We start from the raw sequence: 13,000 nt of genomic DNA on the forward strand, positions 1-13,000 counted from the left end.
TATAAAATTATTATAAGTAAGCTTAAAATCGATGCTGCTTCTCCTGATAATTAATCAGTGCCACGTCACTATCACCTGCCTATTTAACTTTTTTTTTAGGTTTAAATAATTGTTATTTTTTCAACCTTTCCAAATCGATTGAAATATGTCGCCCGCCTCAGAAAGGCAGGTTGTCCAATCATCTTTCGGACCAGAATAAATAAGAAAAACGGGAACGCCCTTACATTCACCAGAATGACCCAGAAGCAAACACTTGGCCTCCACCCATCGAAGGCCTAGCGGAAGCAGACGAAAAACGCTTTGCATGCGCGTGGGACGTATTAAACGATAATTACGACACGACAGATTTCTTTGAAAGGCTTCGTCCGCAAGTCGTGTTTACGACCAGTATCCCATAGTAACCGCCGGCCGTACCCCAACGTATATATAAAAGAAAAGAAAAGAGGTCCTATCGACCGCAGAGTGCAGCAAACCCAAAACAGGCAAGATGCAGAGTTTCGGAACCAAGTTTAGCCTTTCGCATACATGGGAATTGCGATATGTCCCGCAACTTGTCATAAAGGCTGCAGCGGACCGTTAGAATTCCGGGGACTGATTGACGGCACGGGAGCAGCCATTTTGTTGTGGGTGGCTACACTGAACCGCCGTCGTCTGCCAGACGGGTCGTTCACAATCGGTCGAGCAGACGACAAACATCGGTGCGACAGCAGAAACGGATCAGGACATAGCAAGTTGGCTCGAGTTTGGTGAGAAAGTCGACTTCAGTTTTTAAAGGTAAGTTTCCAGAAATATCTGTAAATTTTGAGAACGATTTGCGTTATCAATGCATAGCCCAGATGTGTCGGTGGGAAACTGCGTGGAACCGGCTTGCCCCTTAAGCTGAAAAGCTTGAATTAAATTATTTAATTATTTTATTATGAAATATTTCCAATTGATGTAACGAACTTAAGTTATATATACAAAAAACTGAGTTACCATTGAACGATTGAGCGACAACTAGACCGGTAAGTGATAACGTGCATCTTTTATGACTTGTGATAAAATAACACGAAAGTTGCCTAAACGGTAACATAAGTGCGTATCGGTTTAGCCCTGATGCAACGGGATAGGCTGAAAACATCAATGGCTCAAGCATACGTTTGCAAACGGTTGAACATGTGCAGTTGTGGCATATGCAAGCATCAGCTCGTTCAACTATGCCCTTGTTTTGCGCACAATCCCAGCTACTAGATTCGAAGAGAACTAAATGTAGGGACGAAAATATGTTTAATGTAAAGGAATGCAATGACACTCTCGCTGCAGATACGTATTTAAGATTGACCGTTGCTTTTATTTCTTCGAAAAGATTGAGAAACAAAACAAAATATCCTGCAGGTCAGAACGCTAGCTTCAGTGTGAAAAATTGTCGTATAACTACCGACCCTTATAATACACGACATTAGGCTTTTACACAATCCATGCAGTTCCCCGTGTAACCCTAAATTCTTATATGACAAAATAAGAAAATGGTGTTTGCGATCCGTTGCCAACCTGTCATCGACGTTAGTTTGGATAGTGGGGCACTGGCGCATGCGCAATAAATGTCGATCGCAGACGCTCGATTTGTGTACGGTGGGGAAAGTCGGTCGTCGCTCAAAATCAATACCGGATCACTACAACGCTCGCGTGGGCTGGATTCAAGAAGCATATGCATAAATGACCGGACGTTTTTTGCGATCGACAGCGTGCGTTATATAGAACAAAGCTCCTCGTGGCACGCCTTTGCCGCCGCTACCATTAGCTGGAATACTCGCTCCATACCCTCCAGTCGCTGTGGAACTGAACTGAATCAAAGGAAGCGTAAAGGCCCGTTCACACTCTTGCGACCGAGTACGACTGAGAGAGACGAGATCTCTTACAACTTCTTAAATGTTTCTGGAATGAGGGAACACACTGACATTGTGGCGCCATCTATGCGGTGACCCTAGAACTGCATTTCACAAAAGCGAAGGTTTTGCGGGATTTCCGAGGTCAAATGTGCGTAATACCCATAGAAAGGCTCGTTTATAACATTGACAAAAGGTTTTCGAGCCAAAAAAGAAAGGATATTGCGCGAGAAATAAAAAAAAATATGCCGGACCGCCGAGTTTACACTGCTTCCCAATAGATGGCGCCAGTGTGTTCTCTGGTTTAAGAAGTTTTAAGGAATTTAGGTTTAAGAGGTCGCAAGCAGTCGCAAGAGTGTGAACGGGCCTTAAGCCCAAAATGAAACGTTAAACGTTAAATTCAATTGAAACAACACGCGGACGGAGTTCTTCAGCGACTATTTCTTTGCATAGTGGCATAGACGACGTCATATCTATCTGCCCTCCATATAATGTTTAAAAACTTTCAGCCTTCCCACTTTGGGGAAAAGGAAGACCAGCGGAGCTGAAGAATGCAAAGTAATGGCCGGCCGTAAATCGGCAAGCCTGAGTGGAAAGGCTGCCGCCATCTATGAGCGACGGCGGCAACCAGATACGTGGTTTGCCGTCGTCGCTCATAGATGGCGGTAGGTGTCAAGAGTTCGGTGTCATCATTTCTTGCTCATCAAACATTTTTATAGCGTGTATCTGGAGACGATTGCAAGCGGGGAGCCTCGACTGGAGCCCCATGCGCGCAAGCACGTGCCGCGAGCGCGGGAACATGGTTTGCCCGCAAGGGCGGAGACATGGAGGTGGCCAGTCGCCATGCTTGCAATCGTATATATATATATACCTTTCTCGCCCGGCGGATACCGTGACCGCGGGCTTCAAAGGCTCCGGTAGTGCGGCACGCGGAACACGGTAACGGTATGATAAATGTCCCCATTATCATCTGCATATTGTAAAACTGAAGATCTACTCCTTTCTATTTGTTTCTTTGTTTCTCCGTTCATTACACAGTGTAGCAAACCAGCACAAGGCGCTGGATGACATCACTGTTTTAATAAACGCCTACTTCTCTCTCTAAAACTGAAGAATCCAAAACCACTTTAGCAGCGTCATTCACAAAGATGCACAACACACACAACAACAACAATAATGATGATAATAATAATAATCAGCCTTTATCATACAATGCTTAGGAACAACCCTGAGGTATTGGTCTTAGTAAACAAATATACATAAAAACAAAAAAAATATATAGAAAGGTAATGCACTTGACACTGTACATCGTTCAGACATTGAGACATTATATGTTCTATGAGAATAAAGCAAAATGAGACTAATTTTAAAGCATAATAAGAACGCAGCCCGGGGGGGGGGGGGGGGGGGGGGTGCTTATGAGGCCTCAGCTTCCCCGAAATCCACCCCCTCTCCCCTTCTTCGCACCCCAAGTCATGGACACCTCAGCCGCCTCAACACCCCCCCCCCCCCCCCCCCCTTCCCCCCCGAAAAAAAAATCCTGGCTACGCCACTGCTAGGCACCATTTGTGTAAAAAGTAAAATAAAAAAAAAAAAAAAAAAAGGAGGCAGTAACAGCCGACAAGGAGCACAGGACAGTAGGACAAACCGAGGCCCCATCAAAATGCACGTTTGAAGTTGATGAAATTCAGACATACCAGAGCCGTTCAATGCTCAACATGCACGGGCAAGTATTTAATAGAAAAAACAAACGTCCTGTAGCGTGTGTGGGAAATATACGTTTGTCAGAGTAGTGGTTGAAATACGCGCAGTCATTCTCACGATTGAGTTAACCGCGCCAAAAGTTCCGAAAACAATACAAGGATGATTGAAACCGAGAAGGCACACATGGAACTCGAAAAGTGCAGTTCAGATAACAGGCTCGGAGAATTGATCAGGCCAATTAACGTTTAAAAAAAAATATATAAAGAAATCCGCGTTCTCCCGACGCCGGTCAGGCTAACAGACCAACACGTTCTAACGCAGCCTCATCTAAACAGTCTTCCCCGAGGCAGCGATGTTTAAAGACAGAAGCAAGCTTTCTTTGCACACGTTCGAATTCCAAGGAGTGAGTTTTAGAGAGTGCGGCCTGGATAACGGACTGTAAAACATGATAAAAGCAGTCGGGTTTTTGAACTCCCTGATAAGCGAGAGGCAACTCCCAAAGCAATGACGAGTTAACCAGATTACCTACTGAACGGGAAAACGCAAGCTAAAAAAAAAAAAAAAAAAATAGACTAAGATCTTTTATTACACCCACTCGAGACAAAGTAAACCCCATGAATATTAATAATATTATAAACAAAAGAGGTATTATGCGATCCTTGAGAGAGTGTCATGATCTTGGTTTTAGACGGGTCCAAAAGAAGGTCGTTGGCAGGGCAGTGGCATCAATAGGGTCAGTGGCACCCGGGGTGGTAGCCCTCCGCGACCCCCCCCCCCCCCCCCCCCCCTCGCTCCCGTGGCCCGCCGCGACACCCCCCTGAGAGCTGCACCCGGAATGGTCCCCCCCCCCCCCCCCCCTCCACCCCTTGTGCAGCATGAGGAATTTAAAATAACATGAGACGGCATTTACGAAAATTATATACAGAACAGGCCCTAAAAGAGATCCCTGAGGAACGCCAGAACTTGCCCTGTACAACAAAGACTTCATACTGTTGATGCGGACTTACGCTTCTTTATTTGACGTAGTTTACATGCATGGTAGAAACGGGGGAAACTTCGATGTATAGATGATATACAATAATTCTCTGAGATAGTCAATAAGACATTCGATAGATTTCGACGCTCGCTACGTCAGCAACGTTACGCGCTTGGCCTGTCCACTTGATGAATTTAGAGGACCGTTCCACATCGTAAACATCTCCTTTATACGAAGCAACGAGTGCGTGGACGCGACGTCGTTACGTCGAGTCACCGGCTAATTGCCACTCTCCTATATCCTCGTTTAACTGACTGCGGCGGGCGCTATCCGAGCCATCCCAGTCAATTCAGCGCCGAGATCGTATACCAGTGCACGGAGTGTCCCTGCTTCCGACCGGAGGATCACGTGACACGCCCTCAGCGCCGGATTGGCTGGTATAATTCGGTGGCGTCCGACGCGGTCCGCCTCGACAATAGCCTTTCGTTCTCTCCAATCGTGGCACTCACGCATCGAGGGCCCAAATCGATGGTGAGAGGTAATGCAGGTCCTCCTCTATAGCCCCAAAGAGGCTACTGCATTGTGGTCCGCTTGAATTAATGATGGCCGGGAAGCTTGGTTGGGGACACGCAGTGTGCCCATCAGCATATTGTGTCACGTTTTCGCCGGTCTTCGTTCCGCCTGTGGAACATTCAATGTGCGTACGGCTTGACGGATGGAAGCACATGCGTGAAAGAGTCACGACACCATTGTGTGAATGTATGTGCGTGTGCGCCTTTTGGATGGTTTTCGTGTTACTTGGGCCTAAAATTACCGGGCTGGAATGTGGTCGGCTGATTGAAGGCGACAACATGAACGTTACTAAATGAGGAAATGCTACCAATGAAAACGAACAAAAAACGCGAAACAGTGTTCACATTTCATTAATCTAATACACGCGGAGTTTGAAAGTAATTTAAAGACGGTAGTGCGACGTTCGAATGAAGCGCATTTTGCGGTAAGAAAATGTTGTCTTCCAGTCCGATCTGCTATGTTCTTCGTAAACGGTAAGCCCGTATACCGTCACGGAAGTCAGCAGTGCTTGATTTTTACGCTTACTTCGCTGCCTGTGAATGACGTCACAAAATGAACCTCGGTAAGGCACAAAATCTCATTTTCATGCGCGATTTCCGGACGTCTCCTTTAATACCATCAAGCGCCCTAGGCAAACTCCGGTCGTGGCGCCCCCCCCCCCCCCCCCAACCCCCCCCCCCTTTTTCTTTTATTCGCGACTCTAGCAAATCGACGCCGCCTAGCGGCAGTGCCCAGAAGCTCAGGAAAGAAGGTAGTTTCGACTTTGTCGTCTGCTATCGCTGCTTGGTTCTCGTAGGCAGCATAGAAACAGAAATTGTTTGCAGTAATTTTTTTTTTTATGATTCCACCGTGTCATTCCTACGCACTGACTATAGTTTCAACAGTCGGAAAATTGCATTGCTTTCATATGTAACACGGATTTTACGCTGCAGTGCAGGAATTTGTGATGGTCCGCGTGCTGAACGACGAAAACGACCTCCTTTCGCCCGCCATTTTGCCTGAGCAGCGCGTCCTCTGTAGTTCGCTGGAGTCGCGAATACGCTTCTATCAACTAGGTACTACGTCACGTTGGTAGTAAACATCAGAGTAGTTGCCCAACAGGAGCGTTTTGTCAGCCGAGAGTCGCATATTCCAAAAAAGAACGGCCACCGAGCATATAGCACCGTTTCGAGCGCTGTGCTTAAATAAATGAAGATCCTAAGAAAATGTATGGCAGACTGCTAGGCAATTCTGTTGCATGCATACGCGAAGCGTTGTATAGCAACAGAAACGCTAAGCGATATACTCTGAGTTTTCACACGCCAGACGCTTACGTTCCCGGCGCTCTTCATCAGGTAGTTTAACGCGAACCAAGTGTACACTTGATAGTTGTTCCTAGAATGAAGCGATACTACCGCTAATCGAGCTGATAAATATAGCGATCTTCCAGAGCCTTTCATACTCTCAAGCTCCTTTTTCTTTGTACGCACAGGCGTTCGTGCTCCTCTTCGCCTACCTCACTCCTCCTCGCCGACCCCTCCGGTCACATGACCTCCCCGTTAACCAATCACCGTCGAGCATCTCATTCCTCCTCTCCCACCCGTCAACCAATAAGTGTCGAGCCTCGCGGCCACGATTTTATGTGGGCTTCACGAAATGTCGAACACCTAGCTAAAGAATGTTTCACGTTAATACTTAATAGCCCCTCAACTCACGGCGATGTGTCGCTTTTTTTTTGTTTTTGTTTTAGTTGTACGGATCAACGCTTCCAGTAAAATGGTGGCTCCAAGAGGGTGTCCTTTTTAGAGAGCAGCTCTTAGGCGCCCGTTTCCGGCTTGAGCGGCGTCGCCGTCGGCTTCGCAGTCGGCGTAGCCGCGCGTTGCATTTTGGGACGTTCTCAATGACGTCAGACGTGACTTCACGAGGGTCACGAGTGAAGTCACGGGTGACGTCACCCTCGTGACGTAACACGGCGCCTAAATTTAGCGGGAATATTTCCCCGCTAAATTTACCGACAAAAATTTCCCCACTAAATTTAGCGAAAACAATTCCCCGCTAAATTTAGCAGAAAATTTCCCCACTAAATTTAGCGGAAAGTTTCTCCACTAAACTTAGCGGAAAAATTTCCGCACTAAATTTAGCGGAAAAACTGCCCCACTAATTTTCGCGGAAAAATTTCCTCAGAAAAACCCTTCAGTGATACCCCACAGAAAAACCCTTCAGCCCCCACAGCCCTTCAACCCGTCAAACGCTTCAGCCCAAACTCCTTAGCCCATCAACCCTTTAGACACCCAAATGACTGTGAACCATAGACAAAAATGCAGTTCAAAACGTTATTGGAAATTTATTTCAGGCATTTCGTTTTACATATGGTAACTCAAAACGACTATCAAAACCAACGTTTGTTCAAACCCGGGCGCAAGCAGCTGTAGACGAAAGCGATCACATCAAATAGGGACAACTGAGTTCTTTATCACAAAAAAAAAAAAAAAAAAAAATCCCTTCAATGCACTTACAATGCCGATGCGTAAATTCCTGATATACGGTAGTTCAGCTATTAAAACCGAGCAGGTACACCTTACGGACACATACACACTTTCAGTAAGCACGTTTAACGAAAACCACGAACTCGCAAGCAGCACCTGCGCATGCCATTGTTGAGAAATCCTGAGCACAGTCACGGTGTCGTCCCTGATGCCGTCGCGGCGGCGTCTTCGACGTCTTTTTCGCTCGATAGATGCTTCTGAAGCTGGAAAGGTTGATGGATTGGTTTACTGATGATTAGCTCCATCTCTATTGTCACTCTCAGTAGCAGTGCATTTATAATTATCAAATGTATAACGTCTGTGTACGTATCTTTGTGCATTTAATTGTACCCCCTCCTACAATAACCCGAAATGGTTGGCAGTATTTGAAATAAAAAGGAAAAAAAAAGGTGTATGGTGAGGTTTTAATCTCAGTACTCTTTCTCTCCCCCTCTCTGTCCAATGGCCAGGAGCCTCAGCGAGCGACCTCGGAAGCGCACGGGGCCCTCTGGTCGACGTCCAGGATGCACCGGCCGGTGTCTGCGCAGACCCGAAACGAGAACGTGATGAAGCTGGCTGCGGGTCGGCAGCTCCACACCACCGAGGATCCCGTGGAGAAGCTGAGGCTGCTCTGCCTGCAGCGGGGCTCCGCAGGCATCCTAGGCCTCGGCAGGTGAGGGACACGGCGAGACGACAAAAGGGGGGCCAGAGTTACTCCTTTGCAGCACCCCCTAGACTCGCTTTGTTTTACGGAGTTCCCTAAATCTGGAAAAGGAGTAACCTCACACTCAGAATTTGTTTACACCCATACTGGTGTCTTTTGTTTGGTTTGTCCCAGGCGTAGCACCCGCACGTGCATGTTTCACGTCTGCAGACAGTTTTTGTGTGACCAATGTCACACATTGGTCGCACATTGAGGGTGATCTAGCAGCAGCTTGGTTTCCGCCTATGCCACAAAAGAAAAATGTTCGTTTGGTGCAACAGCGCTGCATGGGTGTAGCGATGGATTAGTCGTCGTAGCGCCCTTTTCACACCCAAAAGGGTGTAGACATTTTTAGAGTGTTGACTCTTTTTTTCCTGAAAGGTCATGACAGGTCAGAGTGAACACGAGTTAATTTCGAAGTGAAGCGGCTTTTTACAGAGTGTAATAGACAACCGACGCAGCAAAGAGAGTAAAATGCGAATATTTTCCACGCTTTCTTGTTTCCTGCCTTTGCTCTGAACGGCTCAGGGTCTTCCGGCGCATGGACGACAACGGGAGCGGCGACTTGTCGCGCGAGGAGTTCGTCAAGGGCCTCGACGACTCTGGAATGTCGCCCTTCCTGGAAGGAGAGGACTACGACAAGCTCTTCGACCGCTTCGACGCTGAACGGCTCGGGGACCATCAAGTTCGACGAATTCATGCGCGCCATCAGGGTAACGAATACCGTTTCCGAAAAACAATGGTCCCGAATCATTTGACTATGTTCGCGGTGGTATGTCTTGTGTTCCAAGTAAGTTGACCATGTTAAACAAGTCGCGAAGTCTGTTCCCTTCCGGCTTTGGATGTTCTTGAGGTAAAATTAAAAGTAATAAAAGCCCTGTTTGAACATAAAAAAATTACGTTATCTAAACTTACAACTTTTACAACAAAAATCTAGCGCCTATTTTATTGTCTAAATATCAACCACGTGCGGGTCACACCACAGGGACAGCAAGCTTTTGCTCGAAATTACACCAACATATTATTTTAAAAGGAATAAACCGAATGTCGCTACGTCACTCTGAACTTATAATCAGCGCCGCTCGGCGGAAGTACACTCTAAAAAAAAAGGGTGTCATGGGGTACACCCATAGGGGGTGTAAGTGCTTGTCACATATACTACACCCTTTGGGGGAATACAAGTGCACCCCAAATATGGGAGTACGTGTACACCCGTTGGTGTGGTGCACAATGTACACCTTTTTCTACAGAAATCTCACTCGAAGGAACACAGGTGCACCCCATTTGATGGTGTACGGCTACACCTCTTTCTACACCCGCTTCACTCAAAGGGAACACAGATGCACCCCATTCGATGGTGTACCATTGCACCTCTTCATACACCCGCTTCACTCAAAGGGAACACAGACGCTCCCCGCTCAATAGTGTACCATTACTCCCCTTTCTACACCTACTGCTCTCAAAGGGAGCGCAGGAGCACCCCGTTCAATAGTGCACTGTTACACCTCTTTCTACACTCGCTGAATTCGAAGAGAACACAGATGCACCCGATTCAAAGGTGCATGGTTACACCACTTTATGCACCCGCTTCATAACTTCATAAACCTATTTAAGACATCAAGGAAAACAGTAAAAAATGTATGCGCTCCGGTGATTGCAAAAAGGCAGGTAAACGGACACACGGTATTGTTTTCAAATCAAATCTCATAGAAGTTTATTAGACAGCCTATTCCGTAAACAAGTACAAACTTGCAAGCAATCCGTGATATCTGAAGACGTACAAAGAAGCTTTTACACAACTGAAAAGATTACTAAGCAAACAAGAACGGGGGGTGAGTCTTAGGTAGTGTCCATTCTGCCAGCAGCCCGTAGAATTATTTCCACAAATATCCCCCGGCAGTCGCCGTTTAATTCATCGAACGACCTTTCACCGACAGCTCAGATTAGCTTTTCTATTTTAGCTTCTCTCTTTTTTTTTTTTTTTTTTTTGTAATGAGCCGCCCCAGAATGTATCCGCGAAGTGGAAGTGTATGGGGACAGGTGGGCTAAACTTTCTGCAATTAGCCGCCGCAGACTGTCGCCACGAAGCGGCGCGAACGGGTCGGCTGGGTCGGTGAGCACGCGCCTCATAGACACACGCGCGACAAAATGTCCCTACAGCGTGCATTTTGCGTAACGAGTGACGTTTGAGAAACGTTAGCGTCGATGAAACGTGTCTACAAAACGTGCATCGACAAAAACGTGTTTTCACAAAACGCCAGGAGAATAAGAAAGTCAGTATTCCACCTGCAGTTGTCACATGATTGTATACAGCTAATGGCAGGCGACTGCCGATAGAATTTCGGGGAAATTATTCTCCCCGCTGCTAGAAAATAGACACTGCCTAATTCTAGAGGTAATCCGGAACGGAACGGTCAGTTGTTGCAAAGGAGTAGGTTGCAGTGCACTTACGATGAAAATACCGGACTTGAAATATGTAATCCAATATATATGTCGACACGGGCACTGCAGAACCACACAAACACAAAAACAAAAAGAAAGGGGTCCGTGAAGATTCAACACGATGTGGCCGAAGCAGTAATTTGCCGAACCGAACACTTAACACATCACATAACTTCCTTGGGCTTTTTTTGAAGATATCCCCTGTTGCCGATACACGCGTAGGACTTTTCAAACACTGGAAATCTTGGTACACTCGAATACGTTGTCGCGGGCGAAATCTACGGCAGCCCCGCTGGTCGCAACACAGCACACAAGCAACTAGGCCGGGAAGCAGACATTCCGAGGTCGAAAAAAAGCTACTACGTCATCCGTGAAATCTTTACCACGTGATCACGCTCCTGCCGTATCCGCGCTCAGACAGAGGAGTCGAGGGATAAAAAAAGCCTTCGGTTCATTGGTCCGGCCACTGCGCGCCTTCTTCTATGCTTTCAGCTTAGGGAGAGAAAGAAAAAGAAATGAGTATGAAAATTGCAGCTCCTTCAAGGCCAAAAGGGGCCACCCTCGCAAAGGCTTATCTTCAGGGGCAACCCAACAATGAAAGGATTTGTCGCTTATATCCTCTTGAAAGTTCGACCCAAAGTTAATAGTGCAGTGGATGCTATCCGTGGCCTTGGCCTTCAGGCTGGTGCCGTGCTCTGCCTTATCTCTAGCTTGGAGACTGTAGTCACGTGATCCTACCCGGAGACCCGATTGGCCTAAAACAAGCATAGCGTCCACTCTACTGTCAATACCGAGGGAACACGATAGCTCCATACTTCCTAAGAAACTGCCCATCCCAAAGAGTGACCCAGGCGAGGGTTCAAGTGGAAGCTGTAAACGCTTAACACCAAGCTTCTCGATGATGAGTCCTTTCTTGCGGGTATAAACAAACTTTTCAAAACGTATTCTGAAAGTACGGGAGGGGATATTTTCGAGAAGTGAGAGATCGTAAAGCAAGAAGTTAAGATGCTTGCGATAGAGAGGTCATCTGTTTTGACCTACGAGGCGCGTTGTGCCGAACGCATTTTAAAACGCTGGCTTGCAGGCGCTCTCCCCACCCCTGCCCTTTTCAATGTGGATGAGGGTCGCACAGGCGTGCGGTCGTGTATCACTACTGCGTGAACACGTTAAAGGCTAGCAGTTGTACTGACTGGCAAAATTTCTCATCTACAGCTGGAAGACTTGTCGCCCGTTGAGGCAGATCAAGTTATAGTCTCTATAAACATTCACACAACCATATTTTTTGCAGGCGCTCTCAAGAGCGGAGTGTGTAGCTCCCAGCACGTGTTTGACAGATATAGATAGCGTGAAAGAACGGCATAAAACAGCTTCATCAAGAGCGTTATCGCGGATCCGTGGTCCGAACACGTGCAGAAAAGTACCTCGTGGGCGAGCAGCCAGCGAAACGGGCTTTAGCGGATGAAAAGCGATACGCGCCTCAGAAATAAATTGCTGAAATAGATGTCAACGGCGTTACGAGCACGAGCCCAAGTAGCATACAACAGGCGTTTGTTGCACACTATAGGCAACTATTTTAATTGAAAAATCAAGAAAGAAATGTCCCAGCGTGTGGGGAGCTTCTCGAGTCACTGGCGCGGTTAACAGAAGAGGAGGCGAAAAGTCTTTCTCAGCCAAGAACCATGCAATTGATCGTGAAGGCAATAGGCGACCTCCCAGAGGTGAAAATGCCGGGGGCCGATGGGCTATCCGCCGACTTTTTTAAAAAGTATACGAACGTACTCGCCAGCGTGTTGCTTAATGTATTCTGTAAAGCATATCAACGAAAAGAATTGCCTCCGTCCTTTACGCGAACGTATACTGTGGTTATTTCTAAGAGTGACGATGTTGTGAAACTGCGCCAAGTCACGGCCGGGCTAACGCCCCATCACTCTCTGTAATGTGGATTACAAAGTTTTTGCAAAATTTTAGAGCGACGCTTTTAAAGTGTAGCCTGTAGGCTTATTGGTAACCACCAAACGTGTGGGATTCAAAGCAGAACTTTAAGACGAACGTCCATGTCGCACGCAGCGTGCTAGAAGTGTGTAGTGGAGGCAGGAGCCAGGTGGCCATGCTCCAAATCGATCTGGATAAGGCGTTAAACCGCGTCAATGCGCTGTACTCTTTGATGTTTTAAAGATGTAAATGTTGGTGATATTACTTTTGATGGTGCCAAAATGGCATATAAAAGCTGTAC

The 13,000-nt window shown here is 46.9% G+C and overlaps 1 protein-coding gene across 1 annotated transcript; it reads left to right on the plus strand.

The window, feature by feature from the left end:
- Positions 1-244: 244 nt before the first annotated feature.
- Positions 245-9,083, plus strand: LOC115329067 (calcyphosin-like protein). Its single transcript, XM_042289243.1, is given in 4 exon segments — positions 245-774; positions 8,093-8,295; positions 8,854-8,992; positions 8,994-9,083. Coding segments are annotated over 3 exon segments (378 nt in total). The 5' UTR covers positions 245-774; positions 8,093-8,146.
- The last annotated feature ends 3,917 nt before the right edge of the window (positions 9,084-13,000 follow it).

The sequence above is a fragment of the Ixodes scapularis genome, unplaced genomic scaffold (genome assembly GCF_016920785.2).
Source record: "Ixodes scapularis isolate PalLabHiFi unplaced genomic scaffold, ASM1692078v2 PGA_scaffold12__126_contigs__length_90152505, whole genome shotgun sequence".
NCBI lineage: Eukaryota > Metazoa > Arthropoda > Arachnida > Ixodida > Ixodidae > Ixodes > Ixodes scapularis.